Here is a 19,194-nt window from a genome sequence, read left to right on the forward strand (position 1 = left end):
CTGATTTATACACCCGTGCAAAAAACCTCCCTCTGTAGCTTCAGAGCTGGTAATTTATCACCGCCGTTCATAACCGTATTGATTGCCCTTAGAAAGGAGGTGCTGTATGCATCGCGAAATCTATGTCTACATGTTAAAAGCGTTTCTGTATAAATCTCCCTTAATACTGCGCTGTTTACTGCTTTCATTAAGGTTATGGCAATAACAACTGTATCTCTAAGTAAATCGAAACATTATTTTTCTGCCCGCCTTAGCATGCTCGCTCGATAACTTGGAGCTGGGGCCCAGAGAAACTAAGAAAGGAACCATACCACCTCTCTGCCATCAGCGGGACCCAGTCAGAACCACACGTTCCCGTGAGCCTGCGTTGAGTGCATGCTGGCGTGTGTGTGCGCGTGTGTGTGTGCGCGCGCACATGCATACAAGCGTGAATGTGTGTGTGCCTGGCACTGGTTGGGAATATGATATTAAATGCGCATTTTATCAGCCCTTGAAGCTCCGACTGCCCAAGGATGGCAAGGCTGGAACACACATGGGACACATAGATGTGGGCCCAGAATACGAATTTTCCTCCTTACATTCAGAACAGCAATTGGGTTGAGAGGCTGGCCTGCTTGCCCTCACCTCCCCTTTAGTTGCAAGCATCCAAATGATGTTCGGTTTCTTTTCCTTAAATAATCAGGCCCGTAAACAAACTCCAGGGGCAGGCAGGCTCAGGGGGCAGTTGAAATTTTAAATGGTTGGAATTAAACCTTGTGTCAAATACAATTTATGTCCAGGCTCATGTGCTATTAGTTAACTGGGAGCCGAATCGCGGGGGAACAAACAAACGGAGACAGAACGGTGGGGGATATTAATTGTGTGTGACAACTGGGCTCCAGCGGCCCTCTATCACTGTTACACACTATTACATTTATCATTAGCTCTCACTGAGTCCTTTGCACGGCCGCCAGCCCATCCTGGCCAGGGGAGGAGGCCTGCCAGGCAAGAGAGTGGGGGAGGAAACCCAGTGCCATGCTGAAAAAACAACTTCCAAAAACAACCCTGTCGAACTTGACAGAGGATCAGCCGGATCTGCCTGAAGGCCTACACATCAGCATCTGCTGTCCAGCTCCCACCCAGAAAGAGAGAAAAGAAGAGAGGGGTGGATTTCCTGGCTTCTACTATCTGACAGACAGCACCAACAGACACCCAGGGCCTCTGTCCCAGGTGCCCACAGTAAGCAAAGTAAATACAACTGGCCTTGTTTCCTTCCCCTGCCATGGCAGAGTGGCCAGTGATTAGCTGCCTGAGTGCTTTCTCCAAACAAGCAGTTTCAGATACCCCTCACCTCTACCCTTCTCTGCCAAAGGAAGGTGGTAGACCTTCAACACGAAACATACTGCTCTTTTCAGGCAGCTCAGGCTCCAAAGGAGCCTAAGGATGTAGACAAACTGAGCCAGAACAAGCATCGCTCCAGAGAGACAGACAAAGGAGGTGGGCACACTTGGCTATAAGGGAGGGAGGGCTGGAACTGAGGAAGGTAGGCTGGAGTGCTGCCCCAAGAAGCGAAGCATTGCTTTCTGATGGGGCCTCCATCCTGCCCGTATCTCCTCCCTCCATCCTGTGCCCCATCCTTCCAAGGAGCACGCTCCACTGCCTGCCTTCTGCCTCTGGACAGTTCCCGCCTCCCCTGAGGACAGTCAGCAGTGTTAGCATTAGAGACCAGCTAGGGAGAAGAGTGTGGGGAGACCCATGTGTCCACATGCGGCATGCAGCAGGGACCCCTGGAGGGAACCCCGTGTTAGGGGTGGTTAGACACCCGCCAGGAGAGGCAGAGAGCGCATGCGCTCCAGTCCTCACAGTTTATTCTTTCTTTTCTGATACTTTGTCACCATGTCCTGCAAACTGGAAACAGAAAATAATAGTGGGCAGGGAAGCCAAAGGAAGACAGAAAAAAAATCAATGGGCAAATGGAAGCGGGCCCCCCAGCCAAGGCCCTCTCTTTCCTCATCAAGAGAGGGCTCTGGTTAGCTGAGACCAGGCCAGGGCATGAGTGATAAGTGTTGTCCTTAGAACCTGGCTTGGACCACCCCTAGAAGCCATCCCCCACCCCAAGGAGCTGGATCTCTAGGCCACCTAGATCTGCCTGCAGGATGGGGCCTGGCCCGGAGGGGGGAGGAGCAGGTCTGAGGTCCCTCAGGGGCTTCTTCAGGGCCTGGCCTCATCCCTGCATTGCTGGTCTTCTCACTTTGTGACTCTCTCCTCAGCCTGGGACTACAAATCTCTCTCTCCTAAGCCATTCCCTGGGTGGGTTTTATGGGAGAAAATCTCTGGCACAGTAACAAGGCATCACAGCCTTTAAATCTCTGCTCTCCCCAGAGTGGGACAGGCGCCATCGGAAACACAGCTAAACGGGGGAATAACTCATCTTGAACAGGCAGAGCTAGAGAGCCAGGTCCCTCCGAGGCCTGGGGAGAGAAGGAGAGGAGACCCCTTATCTAGCGTCGTCTAGCCTACCCTTTGCCCCTCAGGCCGGGGTCCAGGCTGGAATCTGATAGCAAGGGGAGGGTGGGTTGGTGGCTTGGTGGGGGACACAGAGGTTGCAATTGTCACCTGGGGCCTCAGTCCAGAGGTGGTCAAGAAGGCCTCCTTGCTGGCCATAATGCCACAGAGGCCACTCCTCACCTGTTGATGAGGTCCTCATTCTCATCACTCTCCATCTCGTCCTCAATGGCAGCCTGCAGGTCCCCAATGCGCTTGAATGCCAGCTTCAGGTCAGCCTGCAGGCTCTGGTTAGCAGCTTCCAGACTCTCCAGGTCCATCTCCTAGGAGGGAAGGTGGGAAGTCCCGTGTGCAGAGGGCCATTCTCTCCTCCAGCAGCCCCAGATATTTACTTTGTGGGCACCTCAGGTGGGGACTCTGGGTATTGTACAGTCAGGTGTTAGAAGCCTAGGAAATCCAGGCTTCTTTTCTTTTCCCGTTCTCTGCCCAGTGGGAGCTGGGCAGTGGATATAGATGTCTACAGCAAGTCTCTCTTAGCCGGCAGAAGCTACCTGGGTGTGGCTATGAGCTCCAGGGCCACTGGGCTGGTAGGGCCTGGCCTTACCTGATGGAGACTCTGGTGCTATCCTTGGCTCTCCAGCCTGCCCTCAGGACTGTCCTCCTGACATGCTCCTCCCCACTCCCATTCTCTGAACCACGGTGTCTTTGCAATCCCACCTCCTAGCCCAGAATGAGGTGTGTAGTCAGTGCTACTCAGGGGGCCTCCACTGTGGGGTCTGGGGAGCAGGAGGCCTACCAGTTCATGCTTCTTGCGGCTCGCCTCAGCCTCCTTCCTGGCGAGCTCACCCATCTCCTCCTTGGTGTCCCGGAGCTGCCGCTGTAGCCTCTTGTTCTGTTCTTTCTCCCGGTTCTCTGCTGCAGCGCGCTGATCCCGTTCCTCAGTCAGCTTCTCCATGTTTTCCTTGAGCCGGCTGGCCAAGCTCTGGGTAGTCAGGTAGAAGGAAAGACCAGCAGGTAGGCCCACTGGCCAGGCAGGGCAGGAGCAGCAGGGTTCTGAGCCTTTGGCTAAGCTCTGGTTCTGCCACTTACTGGCTATGTGGGCAAGGAAGTGAAACCAGGGGTGGGGGGTTCCTTTGCTTTTCTGAAAAATGTGGAGGATAACAACTGTCTTGATAGTCTTTTGAGGATCTAATAAGGCAGTGAATGTCGAGGCACTTCAGAAGAGAAAGTGTTGAGGTCATTATTATCACTACCAAGATTGAGGGAAGTTCTGGGCAGAGCCAGGGCCTATCATGTAAAAGTCTCCTCCGTGGTCCTACTGACCACGGAGGAGACACTGAACCAGTTCAGAGACACTGAACCCAGAAGCCCCAAAAGCTAGATCCTATGCTCAGAGATACTTGGCTTTATTTAGAGTTCCCAAGATTAAGAGAAAACTAAGCAGTCATCAGTTTCCAAGCAGACAGCCATCTCTCGAAACCCATGGATCTCTCTACTTCCAGAAATCTGAAAATGTTTTTCCTGGACAGGAAGGAGGACACTGAGCAAGAAATGAGCTGGGAGTACAGTGTGTGAGGGAAGGACCCTGCATCTGGATCTAATCCTGCTCTGTCACAGATGGGGACCTCTTAATCCCTATGTCTCTAAAGTAACAGACCCAGGTTATAGGTCGACTGAGGGTCATTTGTGATCAACACTGACGCGTGTAAACCACAACATTACCTTTCTGAGCAAAGGGTAACCTGAGGGAAGGACTGGGGCCCAAGAGAAAAGGGGACAAACCTAGCAGGTCGGCCCTATTGCCACCAGTCCAATGGCCTCTTCTGCCCCCTGACAGGTTTGTGACCTCAGGCAACCCATATAACGCTTTCCTGTATGTGAAATGGTGACTGAAATATTACCAACTGTCTTGCAGCAGTGGAAGGCAGAAAATGAACTACTAAGTTTCTATAACTCTTGCTAGCTCTCATGAGGACTGGGACCCTGTCTGGAGAAGTTCAGCCAGACTCCCTCTTACATCAAGTTTATCAATGCCCTCAGGTGTTCACCTGTTTCCATTCCTCCTCTAGTGCCTGCTCTGATGACTGAGCAGCTAAAGGACAAGGAAGCAGGGACGCTTTTCAGTGACCATACCCATGAACACAGTTCTGAGGCAGGACGGCTTAAACAAATGTTGGTAAGCTTGGGAAGGAGGAGAACTTCCAAATGAGACAAGAGGGGCATAAACACAGAGAAAGAATTCTGCCTGCCTCTCTCTCTCTGTTAGGGCTGGAACATGTTGGCTTAGGGAGATTGGAGAGAAAGGACTGACATGGAGATCAGAGATTCCACTGGGAGAAAGGAGGGACAAACAGAGAAGGAAAGAGGTCAACCCCAACAAGAGTGTTGCAGGGAAGGGTTAAAAAAATGAAAAAGAGAGAAGAGGAATGGGAAGAGGAGAAAAGAAGAAAGGGAAAGAGGGTAAGAAAGAGAGACAAGATCAACGAGAGGAAAAATATAAAGGGAAAAAAGAATAGGTCAATAACAGAGAAAAATGAATAGAGACGGAGAAAAAGCAGAGCTGGGAAGGGTGGAAGGAAGGGAAAAAGGGAATGCAAAGGCAAGGGGAGAGGAGGAGAGAGCGGTGAGATGAGAACAGACTTCAACCCTTGGAGCAGTGGCGCCATCCGCTGCATATTTATGACCCTGCCAGAGAGCCAAGTGAGGGGGACAGGCGGGGGGAGCTCGCGGTGGAGGAAAATATGAAGACGAAAAGCTAAGCTGCTCTGGTCCCTTGGCAGAAAGCAAGCACGGAAACAGAATGTAAAGCAGGCAGGCTCTATGGTGCCCAGAGAGCAGGCCGGGCGGGTGGGAGAAGGGCCCCCGCTCTGTCAGCTGGCCTGGCAGCTTGGCAGAGGCCTCTGAGGAGTGTCCCTGGCCTGCCCAGCCCTGTGGAGCATGCGTGCCTCCAACTACTGGGGCAGCTCTCCCCTGCTTGCTGCGGACCCGTAGCTGAACCTACCTCCAGCCGCTTCACTTGGGTCCTTTCAAACTCCAGACGTGTCTCCAGCTCCCGGATCTTTGCTTCCTGCCTGCTCACCAGGGACTTGTCCACCATAGACTGCTCTAGAAACTCCACTTGGCTCTGGAGGGCTTGCAGCTGGAGTGGAGTGTGGGGGGAGCAAAGGAAGAAAGAACTGAGCCCAGAAATGGGCGGAGGGGGGGGGCAAATCTGGGGCAGAGTCTGCAGTAGAGTCTGGGGCAGGCGATATCACCATGGTGACCCGAAGGCTGAGGCAGGGAGGCATGCTGAGGGGAAGGTGGGAGGAGGGGGCCACAGGCATCCCTCACTGCCCCAGCGCTTGGCACAGATCTTGCCCTTTGGAGAGAATGGAGAATGCTAAGGACCAGAGAGGGAATAGAAATGTGAAATGAGGCTGCCAAAGCCAAAATGTCTGCTCCAGTGATATGGCTGCAAGCCTAGTTCTTCTTGCTAGTTTATATTACTACTTGGAACACAGATGGTAGAGGGACACACTTTCCATACTCTGAGCTGAGGGGACCATCCTCACAGAGTGACCCTGCACCATCTCTATCAAGGGAGTCCCCAGTGCTCACCTTCTCCTGCAGCTCCTGTTTCTCCTTGTTGGCTTCCTCTAGCTGAGCTTGTAGGTCACTCATCTGTGCCAGGTCCCTGGAAGCCTGAGAAAACGGTGAGAACACGGTGTACAGGATCCCCCTAAACACAAGTCCAGGGCCCCCGCTTCCACTGAGGGCCTGGGCACCCTGACTCCCACACTGTAGCCATCCTAAAAAAAGTGGCTAAAAGGGGGACCCAGAAGGTGATCCAGAGGAGCAGTGACTGGTGGGTTGCATGGTGGGACACTCCTGAGGAAGGGGTACCTGAGCCACTGCAGCCTTGTGCTTCTTCATCAGCTCATTCATGTCCTCCTGATCCTCTTCTAGTCGGTTCTGGATCTCATTCTTCTCACGCTGAAGGCGGCTCAGCTGCTCCTCCAGCTGGATGAAGGCAGAGACAGCTCAGAGGGCAGCAGGCCTGGCATGCCTGAAGGCCCCAGGTGGCAAGTCCAAACCTGCCCCCATGCCACCTCCTCTAGGTAGGGGTGGCAGTCGGGTGGGGAGATGATGATGGGCTGGGCCACTGGCTGGAGTGAGTTCCAGGACCAGTGATACTCAGGGAGCTGTTCGACATGCTCTGGGTAGGGAGAGGAGGGAAAGGGCTGTCTGGGCAGGATAGGCAGGCCCTTGGCTTCTGTGCTAAATGACAGCTGCTTTCTGGCAGCTCTCTTGAGGCTAATGAGAAGATAGAAAAAGTCTTCCCAGAACAAATGACCCGACATCCTGGCACTATCAACCTAGCCCCTGACCTATGTGTACTCTGCCTGCTTCAGGCCCCAGAGAAGGACCCTTCAAGGTGAGGATGACCCCTGGCTTGGATTCTCATTTCCCCTGGGTCATCCAGCCCCCACAGCCAGTCCACTCTTGGGGGAGGGGAAGAGACAGCCAACAGCAGCTTCAGGAAATGAATGAATCTATTAGCCTGTAATTCCAAACCAAAATGACTGCGTTGGCTCCTTCTCTGCCCCATCCATCTTGTTACTGGGCTGTGGGGAGCTAGGGAAGCCTCCGCCAAGAAATTTATTAACTCGGATTTAAATAAAATGGTAATTTTATAACAGCCTTTTTTAACACAATTAAGGAATTTGAATTACTCACCTGAAAACTGCTGAAGAGCACAAATGTCAGGAGGATAAATCAAGCCCATGAGATTGGCATCTCTGGGCAGCAGGGCGACTAGCTAGGGGGCCATGAAGCCAACGGCCAAACCCAGCCTCCTCCCTTGCCCCATTTCCAGCCCAAGGAGGTACCAGTGGCCGCATCCCGGTAGTGAATTCTCTGCCGATGGATGGGCCGTGGGAGAGTGGGGAATTAAAAGAGAGGCATTAAATAAGAGCTCTAATTAGCTGCCGCTTGGGCTTGTCAGTGGGCTGGGCATGGGGAGGGGAGGGAAGCTGAGCCATCCCATCCTCTTATCGGTGCTTCTGCTAATCTCCAGGCACCTGTTTACATCCCTCAGCCACATTAGCTGCCTTTATTTATGGTGCTGGGGCCTGTGGCCAAGTGGCCAAGCTCCCGAAAGCAGGTGGTTAAACAGGGAGATGGGCCTTGGATGTCTCCCTCCTCCAGGGCCTGTGCTCTGAGTGGAGAGAGGCAGAGGATAGGAGACCACTGTCTTTGCAGAAAGCCCTGGCATGAAGAAACCCATCTGGGGTGAAGGCAGCCACTGTCATGATTCTGTTTTCCCTCCCCCCAATCTCTGCCATGGACACCTGGACCCTTACCGCTGTCTTGGCCTTGACGATGTCATCAATCTGCAGGTGAAGGTCTTCGATCTCTACCTCCATTGCTTTCCGTGCTTTAACGGCTGCTGCACAAGTGAACTCTGACTCCTCCAGCTGGACACAGAGCCACCCCACCACAGGGAGAAACATCAGCCACTCCCAGGAGGCAGGAGGGATGTGCAGGGTGCTCAAAGGGCAGAGGGGGCCCAGACGCTCTCTTCCTCCTCTACTCACTTCAGACCCAAGGCCACAGCCATGCTATGGTGCACACACAGGCATTCCTCCCACAACAGGGGTGTGGGCACCAGGCCATGCCCATACCACCCCAGGGTTTGGCAGTCAGGCTGCACAACATTGGTTGCTGGGGGCTTTGGTTGCTACAGAGGACTTCTCCCCACATTCCTGTCACTCTCCTTCCCAAGGACTCAAGAACCCATGAGAAGCGAGAGAGAGATAAAAAAAAAAAAAAAAAAAAAAAAAACTAAAAACAAGCTTCCTTGTTCCTGGAACCAATAACTTCCTTTCAGTAAAGATACCTGGTTCTTTAGCTGGGCGATCTCCCTCTTGCTGGGGGCGTTGTTCTTCAGGTGGTCCAGCATGATCTGGGCATCTGCCAGCAGGGCCTTGGTGCGCTTCAGATCTTTCCGCAGCCGCTTCTCTGACTCAAAGTCCCGCTGGCTCACCTGGTAGACACCAGCAGTTGGTACTCTGGGCTTTACCACAGGGCCTCCTCCTGTCTTTCCCCAAGTCCACTCTTCATCCCTGCCCTCATTCTCAGGGTCTCCCAAATGAGCAAGAATACTGAATACGCCAGGATCACACCAACCAACATACATTGGCCTGGGTGTGCCAATGTATGGGGATGTCCCCATCCCATAGGTGATAGACAGCCCCAGAGCAGCACAGGTGGGGACTCTAGAGCTCTCCTCAACTTCACCTATCCCAGCTTCTTGGCCCCAAGACTGCCCTCTCAACCCCAGGCTGGTGGGACAGGCAGATGGCGGGCCCCTGTACCTGGTCGCTCAGTGCAGCAAGCTTGCTCTCTAGCTCCCTCTTCTCCCGCAGCGCCTTCTGCTTGTCTTCATACTCTTCCTCAAGCTGCACTTCCATCTGCTTTAACTGGAGTGCCACGGGGAATGAGACCAGGGTCAGGCAGTCCCCTTCCATGATGGGTCTCCCACCGCAAGAAAACAGTAGGGCAGGGCAGAGCATGGGTGACCCCAGAGAGGTCAGAACCCAAACTCCAAATTCCTAGAGTCTCACAGAAGCTTAAGAGGACGGGATGGCAGATCACACAGCTACTTGGGCCACAGTAAAACTCATTGCAGAGTGAGGACCTGTTGGGCCAGGCTAGCTGGTGATGGACACCCCCAGAGCAGGACAGGTAGGCAGAGTCTGTAGGCTCTAAGGGACACATCCCAGCCCATGCAGGGATTCTGAGAAGAGATTCTAGGTCCAGAATCTCAGTGGAAGATAGGGTGACTAAGCAGGGAAACAAAGCCCCTCACTTTTAAGTCGTTATGGAGGAACAGGTATTTATACTGGTAAATAAGGGCCCAGATACCATACCTTCTTCTGACAAGACTGCCGGGCCTCCTCGACCTCCTCATCCCGGCTCTCCATCTCCTTGGAATGGGTCTGTCTCACCCGCTCCATCTCCATCTCTAGACGCAGCTTGGCCTGGAGGTGATTGGGAGTTGGGCCTGGGTTTGACCTTAGGAGCAGGGAACATCTCTACCTTTGCTTGCTCACACTTTTGCTCCAGTGGCAGCAGGATTCTCCAGAGAAGCTGGATTCCCCGACTAGATGTCTGGCACAGGCCCAGGGAGAGACTGCTGGGGGTGGGGACAATCCTGCAGCTTTTCTACTTGGTCTGCAGGCTCTAGCTCCCTGAATGGACTTGGCAGCTCAGTGGCAGGCTGGGTGAGCTCATGGCCTGCTGGCTGCAGTGCCTCCTGAGCCTCTCACTACTAGAGCTCAATCAAGATTTGTTTTTGTGGAAAGCTTAATTGTCTTCACACTGTGGCTGGCACAGATCCTGTGCTCACTCAACATTTTGTAAGTGAATAAGTGAAGAGGTGAATGAATAAATGAATGTGGATCTTGCACTCCTTTGGCCCATACCCTGGGTTAGTGGTGGGATGACAGTGGTTCCTGCCATGCCTCCTCCCTCCCTTGGCCAAGCCTCAAGCACCTGCTCCAGCATCTGGATGGTCCCCGCCTGCTCATCTAGCTCCTCTTCCTGATCCTTGACTTTGGCCTCCAGGTCCCGGAGCTGCTTCTTGACCTTGGCCAGAGAGGCCTCGTCCTTAGACTCTTGGGAAGAAATGTCTTGGAGCTCAGCCTCCAATGAGACGACCTTCTGTGTGAATCCCGCAATGTCCATGTCTTTTTCCTGGAGCAAAAGAGAAGATGAGGCTGGTGCAGGGCAGGTCCCAGCCTCTTAGGGGGATGGGACGTGGAAGGTGGCACCACATACCTCCAGTTGCTGCTTCAGGCTAAAAGCTTCAGCAAGAAGCATGTCCTTCTCTCGCTGCAGCTTCTCCCGCTGTAGCTTCTCCCGCTGGGCCTCCTCATGCGCTTGTGAGAGCTCACTGTCAAACCTGTGAGGGAGCAACGTGACCTCCTCAGGTACAGATGGAGTTGGGGTTCCACACACAGAGACTGCTGGGAAGTGGTACCCCGGATTCGGATGAGGCATAAGCAGGGTTGGGGGGCATATAGCCCTAACTTTGGGACAGCAGTGAGGTGGGAGTGATATTCAGAGGTAATAGGTCAAGCTACTGAAGCCCTGCTGAGTAGCCATGCCTTGGTCTGGGGCATTTCATTAAAGAGGCCCTTTCTGTGGGGTCTGCTCCTGGGAAAAAGGCAGACAGACTCTCTTCTTTGGAGTTAAGTCTCTACCTTTGCCATTTCAAAAGATCAAAGAATGTGGAGCCAGGGTGAGGGCAGAGTGGGCATGGGAATGGGTAGGAATGGACGTCCTGCCTCATCCTGCTCACATCTCACAATTCAACTCAGCCTCTGTGCACTTGGCTGCTGGCTCCTGACCCTGACACTGGGCATCTGCCTTTGGCCAGGACCACTTGCCCCAGCAGTACCTAGGTCACCACCAGGACACTCCACACTGGGTTGGAGGCCAGCATTCCCGCCAGGCCCAGCTGGCAGCGTGCTTCCACAGGCACACAGTCGGGGGGCCTCCTTCTCCACTCCTCACTTCTCAGCCTTCCATTTCCCGCCCAGTGACTCTAAATAAGGAGCAAATTGCTGAAATCCCTCTTAACACCTTCTCTGAATAGCTAATCAGGTTTCTGTGGAAATTGAACACCTCCCCCCAATAAAAAAAGAAAAGAAAACTCCGGGCAGCTGAAACCTAATAAGTTGCCCAGCAGGGAGTGTGGTGACATGGTAACTAGGCCAAGCTGGCACTGTCATTAGGGTGCTCAGGAGGGGGGTCCAGCAAGGGTGCCAGTCTTTGGATAAAAGGGCAGAGTAGGGGTAAAGATAAGAATGGGGGACATGAATCATGTGCTGGGAGGGAAAGAAAATCTTCCTACTTCCCCTCACTCTCCTCAGAGTGACAGCCAGTAGGGAAGGCAGCAGGGAGTCCGGGAGGCTCAGGGTGACCCTGGTAGTTGGGAGCTGGGAGGGCTCCACACTGCCCCCTCACTCCCGGGACAGGGGGTGTGTCTGCCCTTCACAAAGGCAACTGATGCCTCTGCCAGAAGCCCTTCAGCAGAGGGGAAATGGGCACTGTTCCCGCTCCCTAGGGCACCCTGCTGTTCCCAGGGTGTGTGGGCTCCTCGGTGCTGCTAATAAAGGCGTCCCATTCCCATCCCCAGCCAGGGAAATTAATTTAGATTGGATTTTCTCCTGTGAGGGCTGCCCCCCTCCTTTGTGTCATTACCATAATGAGATGGAAGTGGCACGGTAGTTTAACGACATTCGTCAGGAGAGTGTGTTTGTGTAGCTGAGGCAAGTGAGAGCAACGCAGACAGAGCCGGGTAGGGGCAAGGGGCAGGGACAGGGATGAGGTGGTTCTGCATGGGGCCTGGTTAATGCCAGTCCTCACTGGGCATGGGACAGGGTGACAGGAGCACACCGGGAGGAGCATATCTGAGCAGAGGCCTACGCAGGCCTTCAGTGTGGGGATCTGATCCAAGATATCACTGGAGGCAGGAGTGAGTCCCCATTCACATGCCAGGACCAATGACCATGCAAGCAAGGTTCCTGGTCAAATTCAGGTCCTTTCCTCCCTGAGAGGATGAGGGAACCCTATCTGTAGTCACTCTAGAAGGCTCTCTGAGCCCAGGGCATGGGGTCACCCACCTCCTCTGCTTCTTCTCCAGCTCATGGTTGCGGACTTGCTGGCCCTCCAGGTGCAGCTTGGTGTCCTGCAGCTCAGCTGTTAGTCGCTGGCACTTCTTCTTAAGTTGCTGCAGAGCCCGCTGGCTTTCATCACTGTCTGCCTGTAGGTCCCCAAGCTAGAGGACGAGATGAGGTACAAGGTCAGCAGCCATTGAAAGACCCATAAGTACTGGTGAAGAGAGGTGAGGGAGATAGGTGGAAAAGAGGAAGATCCCAGGATGAGGGATGAGGTGCGGGAAACTAAGATGCCCCAACAGTAGCTTGCTCTTGGTTGTCCCTGCAGGACAGGCCAACATGCCGACCCTATTCCTCCTGAGGCCTGCCTGCCTCGAGCCACTCACTGGGCTGACACATGGAGCTGAGGCCCCAGCCCTCTCAAGCACAGACTCCTGCTCCCTGGCCAGCCTCACCCGCCTCTCCAGCTGCCTCTTGCTCTGCTGCTCCACCTCCAGTTTGTCTTCTAACTCCTGCTGGAGCCGCTTCTTGGTGAAGTCCACTTCCCGCACGGCTCGCTCATACTTTAGCCGCCACTCGCCCCCTGTGGGGTGGGGGGCAGACAAGGGAGGATAGAAGTGCTGAGAATCCCCAAGAAGGGGCAGAGGGGAAGGAGGGGCAGGAAGGAGCCATGGGCACTAAAAGGGAGAAGACTAGAGGAGGGTGCCGTGGTGACATGTGCTGTCCCCTTCCTAAGGACTGCCAAGATGATGGCCCTCAGACACTGTCATTATCATGGTTGTTAATCCCTGTACTTATCAGAACCTCTATTTTCTCATCTACTTATTTCAGTCCTATTAATAGCCCTCAGAGGGGAGACAGGCCTGGACAAGGGGCACAACTGCCCAGGGGTGGGTATCTGGGTGGGTATCTCTCAGGCCACTGCTCAGCTCCTCTGTGTCAGACCCACCTGCATCATCATCATCTACTTCCCCGTTGATCTCAGCTGCCCGGATGAGCCGGGCCTCCATCACCTCCATCTCCATCACTTCCATTTGCTTCTTCAGTGCATCATACTGGGTCTGCAGGAGAGGGGATTATGAGGTGTACATCCTGACCCTCCCCTAGACCCACTCACACCCTGACCCCCCACAGACCACATGCTTACCCAGGGCAGACGGGGATCTGAGCCAGTGGAGAAGATGCCAACTGGCCTTGAGGGAGCAGACTGTTGCAGTCACTAGCCTTCAGGGCTCACCCTGGCCCTGCCCTTACCTGCAGCTCTTTCATTTCCTTCTCGGCTCGGAGCCTCTCCGCTGTCTCCGCGTCCAGCAGCTGGGAGGCGGACTCTCCCGTGTTACGTTCATCTGTCAGCTCCGATGTCAGCTCTGAGATCTGGGGTTGGGGGAGGGGGGGTCACTACCTAGGTGAAAAACCTGCCTCACTCAGCCAGAACTGCAGGGGAACTTCTGAAGACCAGGGCGCCCTAGATGGTGGGCCGCTTCTCTGGTGCCAGCAATCACTCACCCGGGTCTCCAGTCGGTCACTGTTGAGCCGCAGCTCGTTTCGCTCCTTTTCCACCTTCTCAAGCTTGCTCCGCAGCTGTTGGATCTCCTCCTAGGGTGAAGCAAGGAGGACAAAGTGGGGCACTCTGAGGGGCTGGGGCCCTGGGTCTGTATACCTGTGTCAAATAAAGCTGATGAAGCTCAGGTCAACTAGGACATGGGGAAGGCATGTTCCCAAAGGAAGAGCTGTGGCTCCTGTCCCTAGACCCTTCCCTATAATCTGAGGATGCCAAGATTCCATCCCAAAAGGCTACCCAGTGGGGGCTGGGGTTGTGGCTCAGCAGTAGAGCGCTTGCCTAGCACGTGCGGGGCCCTGGGTTCGATCCTCAGCACCAATATAAAGCAATAAAATAAAGGTATTGTGTCCAACTAAAAAGTAAATATTAAAAAAAATTTGGCTACCCAGGGGCCCTAGCACAATCCCAGAGGGAACCTGCTTGATGGGCATAGTTTAAGAACACTGGACACCAGCTCACGGAACATAGAAACATCTTGGAGCCCAAGACAAACCCTTTCACAAGTGGGTTCTTTGCAGTGACCCAGCCGGGCCCAGGTGGTTGCTTACGTCTTTGTTACGAATCTGCTCCTCTGATAGCTGTACTTCGATGAGGGGTCGTACGGTGGTAAAGAGCTTCCACCAGGGCCAGTCCTTCACCCCTTTGTTCTTCTTGATGTTCTTTTGCACACAGCGAATGGCCAGGTCCTGGATCTGCAGTTGAGGTGAGGATGGCTCTCAGTCCCCTGGCCAAGCCAGGTCAAGGAATTTACCTACCACCAACACAGCCCCTGGGCCTGCTCCTCTGGCCCCCTGACCCAGAGTCAGACCTTATCCATCCCCACCTTGCCCCCTGCCTCCCTCCATCTCTCAGAGAGTGGGCAGCCTGGGAGCACCATACTGGGCACTAACCACTCCACTGTCATTAGGAATAATTTCATCTGCTTTATTTGCTGCCTGATTATTTCTAGCACCCTGGCCTAGCTGTGCTATAAAACCTAATCTTGCTGAAACACAAGAGGCGGCAGTGCTGGCTGTTTTATGGACTTGCTAATAAGAAAAGGAGTCGCTGACACAGCTCCTTAATCTTCATGGAGCAGCCCATGATCCAGAGCCCACCTTTGCCTGGGCCCTACTTCCCACCCCCCCCTCCACTGAGCCCTCTAACCAGGATGCATGGTCCTGCTGCTGGGCATACCAGTGTGCTCCCCACCCTGGCCCAGGGCATGGTGCCCTTGGGAGAGGGGGTCATGTTGAGCTTGAGACCCATGGGAGATCCCACGTAGCCATGGTGCCTCTTCCTCAGATGAAAACCCATAAGTCCAAGATTTCCTGTCCTACATGTTTCCCGCATTCCCACCTCCCCCAGAACTCAGCTGTGCCCATGTAGGGTAGGGTATCCACAGAGAAGCACCTTTCTCTTCTTGAAGTGCTGGCGGGCGAGGTAGCCCCTGCAGGCCGCCTGGAACAGGGTTAGGTGTCTACTGGTTTGCTCATCCCGCTGCTCCTCCAGTCGCGCCAACGTGCCTGCCCGAAAGAACACCTGTGGGGGAAAAGCAGCCAAGTAAACACCTGAGACTGGTCAGGACGGCCCAGGGAAGGAAAGGGAGGCAAGGTGAGGAGCTGGAGGGATAAGTAGCTGGCACAGGGAGCCGGCAGGTCAGGAAGTGTGGCCCCTGGTTTGGGAAGAGCCTGAAAATCCACTTTATCCAAGAGAGGAGGGGAGGAGCAAGAAGGAGCAGGAAGCAGCACGGGGAGGGTGAGTGGGGAAGGGCCAGGCTGGGATGGGGAGGATTTGAACCCGGAGGAGGAGCCAGGTAGGAAATCAAAGGCAGATGAAAGGCAGGGAAGACACCTGGGGCAAGGAGGGAAATGAAGCCACCACGGGTCAGACAGGGAGGAGACACCTGTCAGCCACATCAGTGGCTGTCAATGCCCCCATGCCAGACCTTACTATTGATCTTAACCACTGGCTCCAGGTGCCTGGGACCAGGTGAAGAGGATGGTGAAGTGTGGGTGTGGGATGGTCCAGGAAGCATCGTATGAGGAAGAAGGGGGATGGGGCGGTGGGAAGCTCCTGTCCTTCTGGCCCTGCTGCTCAGTTTCATTCCAGAGGTGTCCTCTCATGTACCAAGGCTCCACCCCCCACACACCCAGGTTTCATCTTCTCATGAAGAAGTGAGGTGGGCGGGAGTTGGCTCTGTCAAGGGACTCGTCATACAGGTTTGGGGGCTGGAGGACAGAGAGTAAGGAACCAGCTGGACGCCCCCACACCCAGCCTTTCGGCTCACTCCTTGCTGCTCTGAGCTGGGGCTAGAGGTAAAATTTCCCTACAAAGAGAAATGGGGAGGGGGATTGGTCAGGTGAAGAGAGACTCCGGTGCCCTTGAGAGGGCAAAGAGACACACCTGGTATGTGTGGACCTACACCTGGCTCAGAACACGGAAGACTCCCTTTTGCAGCGGCAGAGAAGATAGGAATTCCACAGGAAACCCAAGTTATGAAAATGTACTCGGAACCATAGAAATGAATCCCAAGACCCTCTTTGGGAAAGAAATGGGAAGAGGGCCTAAACTTTCTGCTGAGGAAGCTTTGCCTCTGGCAGCTCCACAGAAGCCTCATCCCAGAGTCTGGTCTTGGAAAAAGCCAGCTCAGGCCTTTGTGACTCTTCCCCAAATCTCACAAGGGAGGGCTAAGTGAAGTCTCCTATGGGTATCGAGCTCAATATGATCCTAAATTTCCCATAATGTGTGAGCCTGAAATTCCAGTGAGAGGGTGCGGAGGGAATATCCAGTTCCCCCCGGAGGTGGGCAAACATGTTTGGTTAGCACACACAGCCATCTCTATGCCAGGGCAAGAGGGAGATGCCAGCACAGGGGACAGAGAATGACCTAGAAACATAATGAACAGAGAAAGAATGGTCCTGAGCTAGAGCAGTGAGCTTCAAATCTCTTTTGGACATTCCTGGGGGCTGAGAGTCCCTCTGAGTATTAGGTGAAAGCTAATTCACATAAATCTTACAATGTCAGGAGGCTTTCAGGCTCCCCAAGTCCTTGCCTGAAACCTCAGGACCCTCTGGGCTCATGTGAAGACCCCTCGTCTGAAGACTGATGACCATACAGAGAGTTGTCCCCTATCAGTTGATACAACCCACAGCCTATAAGACTGGAGCCTTCTCACCCAACCAGATGTGAGCAAACACTCAACCTTGCCCCCAAGCTGTGCCCCCAAGACTGGGCCCTGGGGCTCCCCTGCCTTAGCTGGGCTTTAGGGAGGACTCAGAATGGAAGGTCTGAGACACCAACCAGAAGAGGATCAGTCTGTACAGGCCCACTCCCGCCTGGGATATGCCTAGGAACCTGGAAACCTGTTTGGAGGGGTACCACCTATCCCAGTGTCACCCAGCAGCTGTCCAGCTGGCTGCAGTGGCAGTAGACTGTGGAAAAGTCCGAGTGAGAGCTTACCTCTGAGACACCAAGCAGCCTGGGGCATGTCCTCAACTGCAGGCAGCCCCAGAGAGGAAGCCCAGCTGAAAGTCCCTGGGCCTAAGAAAAGCCTGGGAAGGGGGGTGACCAGAGAGGAGGTGACAGAACAGAGTCCAAAGGAGGTGACAGACAGAGACCAAAACCAGAAATGACAGCAAAAGAGGGTGGGACCACCAACAGACACGGGACAAAGAGAGAAACAGGAACAAACAGGATCAGAAAGTAAGAAACAGAGAGCAGCAAGGATTGCTGAGGCCCAAAGGAAGACAGAAAGCCAAAGATGGCAGACGGGAAGCCACAAAGACACAAGGATGGAGGGGAAAGGGATTCCCAGTGAGGAAGGGTAGGAAAACCAAGACCCTGACTCAAAATGCAGAAAGGAAGGACCGAGAACAGAGGGGACAAGTAACACACAGTACCTCCTTCCACCTTCCACTCCCCAAGAGGCCCTGGGGCCCAGAGTTCCTTCCCTCTCTGCTGACAGAAGGATGGGCCCAGAACTGGCTCCCCACTACCCTCCCTTCCACCTCAACCCTCAGAGCACATACACCAACGCTGCCTGTCCAAGTGTCCCTGTCTGGGGAGAGGGGCGTGCAGGGCTCTCTGCCTGTGGAAGGAGCACTCGGCTGACCCTGTGGTGTGGAATGATAGCACACAGCACCCAGGGCTGGGTGTGCCTACCTTTTATCATCACATTCCATTCAGATGAGGAATCTGGCCTGTGGGCAGATGGTAGCAGCCCTGCTTCTCCATGTCCTACTTGCTCTTCTCAACCCTGGCACCCCTAGAAGACTCTCTAATGGGGCCTCTGCCCTCTGGGACACTCTCCCTACTCTTCCAGTCTCTCCTGGCTCAGTTCCTCTGAGTCCAGTCCTTCTGTCCCTCCACTCCCCACACAGGACTCAGGCCACCTTCCAACCCACTCCCTCCTGACACCAGAGCGAGCCCGTTGTCCAGAGGGCAGAAAGTCAAGGTTGCTGCCCCTAGAATACCTACACCCCTGGCTCCTGGCCCTTGAATGGGCACCTTGCAAGAAGCAGCAGCCTCTGAGTGTCTGTGCAGTTTGTGAGGCAGGACTCAGAAGGGTGCCGGGAAGATTTCTGAAGCCTGACTGAGGAAGAGGGAGAACAGGAGGAGAGGAGCAGCCACCTGACAAAGGCCACCAAGGAGGGAAGACCTGACTACCTTCCTGTAGAGCAACTCACCCGGCTCAGGCCCATGCAGCAGCTGCTCTTCTCCAGGTCCAAGGACTCCAGCAGCTCCTCCACCGCCTGAGAAGAGAGGCCTGGGTCAGGAGGCCAGTCGGTGCCTCCCCAGCTCCAGATTCAGTCCTCCCTTTCCTCCTCCCGGCAGTCCATTATTTATTCCTACAAGCCCTTCTGGTGGGCTCTGCAGTGTCGGAGACTGAGTTTGACCCTGGGGATGCAGAGGTGACTACAAGAGGAACATATTGTCTTTCTGGGGAGTGAGACAAGGGAAATATATAGAGAAGGAAGCATCGAAGTCCTGAAAAGCACCATGGAAGAGGCATTGTTTGGGCTGAGAATTTAGATACATGCAGAATTAGCTAGAGAAAAGAGGGGAGAGGGCAATTTAGGTAGTGCTACTAGCAGGAGCAAAGGCCTGGAGCAAAGGTGGCAGAATGCTCTGGGGAAGCTCCACACACCTCACAACACCTGGAGTGAAGGGGTGACCAAAGTGTGTAATCCATGGGAAAGGAGGCTAGAGCTTGCCTCAAAGGCAAGAGAGGAGGGAAATGCAGGAGATGCTAAGGAGAGGGAGCTCCCTAACATAAGAAGACAGGGGTGGAGGGCACAGAAGGAGGAGGAATCTAGGGCTACCGCTGGGGTTTCTGACTTATGTAATGAAACAGATAATAGGGTCACTCCCAAGGCAGGGAACACAGGGAAGAAGTGGGTTTGGGAGGAGAGAGAATGAGTTTGGTTTGAACATGCTGGGTTTGAGGTGTAAGAGGAACACAGGTAGAGAGGTTCAAAAGGCGGCTATGAATGGCTTGTCTGG

The 19,194-nt window shown here is 54.2% G+C and overlaps 1 protein-coding gene across 15 annotated transcripts in view; it reads right to left on the bottom strand.

The window, feature by feature from the left end:
- Myo18a (myosin XVIIIA) overlaps positions 1–19,194 on the bottom strand; it is a 98,002-nt gene that overhangs the window by 10,434 nt on the left and 68,374 nt on the right. For 12 of the 15 annotated variants that reach the window (XM_078042576.1, XM_078042575.1, XM_078042583.1 and 9 more), the window contains 19 exons: positions 18,378–18,443; positions 15,103–15,231; positions 14,259–14,402; positions 13,656–13,745; positions 13,404–13,523; positions 13,099–13,210; positions 12,605–12,732; positions 12,156–12,310; positions 10,306–10,429; positions 10,021–10,221; positions 9,396–9,506; positions 8,841–8,945; positions 8,363–8,509; positions 7,827–7,940; positions 6,367–6,483; positions 6,082–6,165; positions 5,486–5,623; positions 3,281–3,466; positions 2,668–2,807 (listed from right to left, as the gene is read on the bottom strand). In XM_078042576.1, coding sequence (XP_077898702.1) covers positions 2,668–2,807; positions 3,281–3,466; positions 5,486–5,623; positions 6,082–6,165; positions 6,367–6,483; positions 7,827–7,940; positions 8,363–8,509; positions 8,841–8,945; positions 9,396–9,506; positions 10,021–10,221; positions 10,306–10,429; positions 12,156–12,310; positions 12,605–12,732; positions 13,099–13,210; positions 13,404–13,523; positions 13,656–13,745; positions 14,259–14,402; positions 15,103–15,231; positions 18,378–18,443 — 2,411 coding nt within the window. Of the gene's footprint in view, positions 1–1,842; positions 2,451–2,667; positions 2,808–3,280; positions 3,467–5,485; positions 5,624–6,081; positions 6,166–6,366; positions 6,484–7,826; positions 7,941–8,362; positions 8,510–8,840; positions 8,946–9,395; positions 9,507–10,020; positions 10,222–10,305; positions 10,430–12,155; positions 12,311–12,604; positions 12,733–13,098; positions 13,211–13,403; positions 13,524–13,655; positions 13,746–14,258; positions 14,403–15,102; positions 15,232–18,377; positions 18,444–19,194 lie in introns of those variants that run through there. The other 3 variants (XM_078042577.1, XM_078042572.1, XM_078042580.1) reach the window with 2 other exon arrangements.

Source organism: Ictidomys tridecemlineatus, chromosome 3 (genome assembly GCF_052094955.1).
Source record: "Ictidomys tridecemlineatus isolate mIctTri1 chromosome 3, mIctTri1.hap1, whole genome shotgun sequence".
Classification (NCBI taxonomy): domain Eukaryota; kingdom Metazoa; phylum Chordata; class Mammalia; order Rodentia; family Sciuridae; genus Ictidomys; species Ictidomys tridecemlineatus.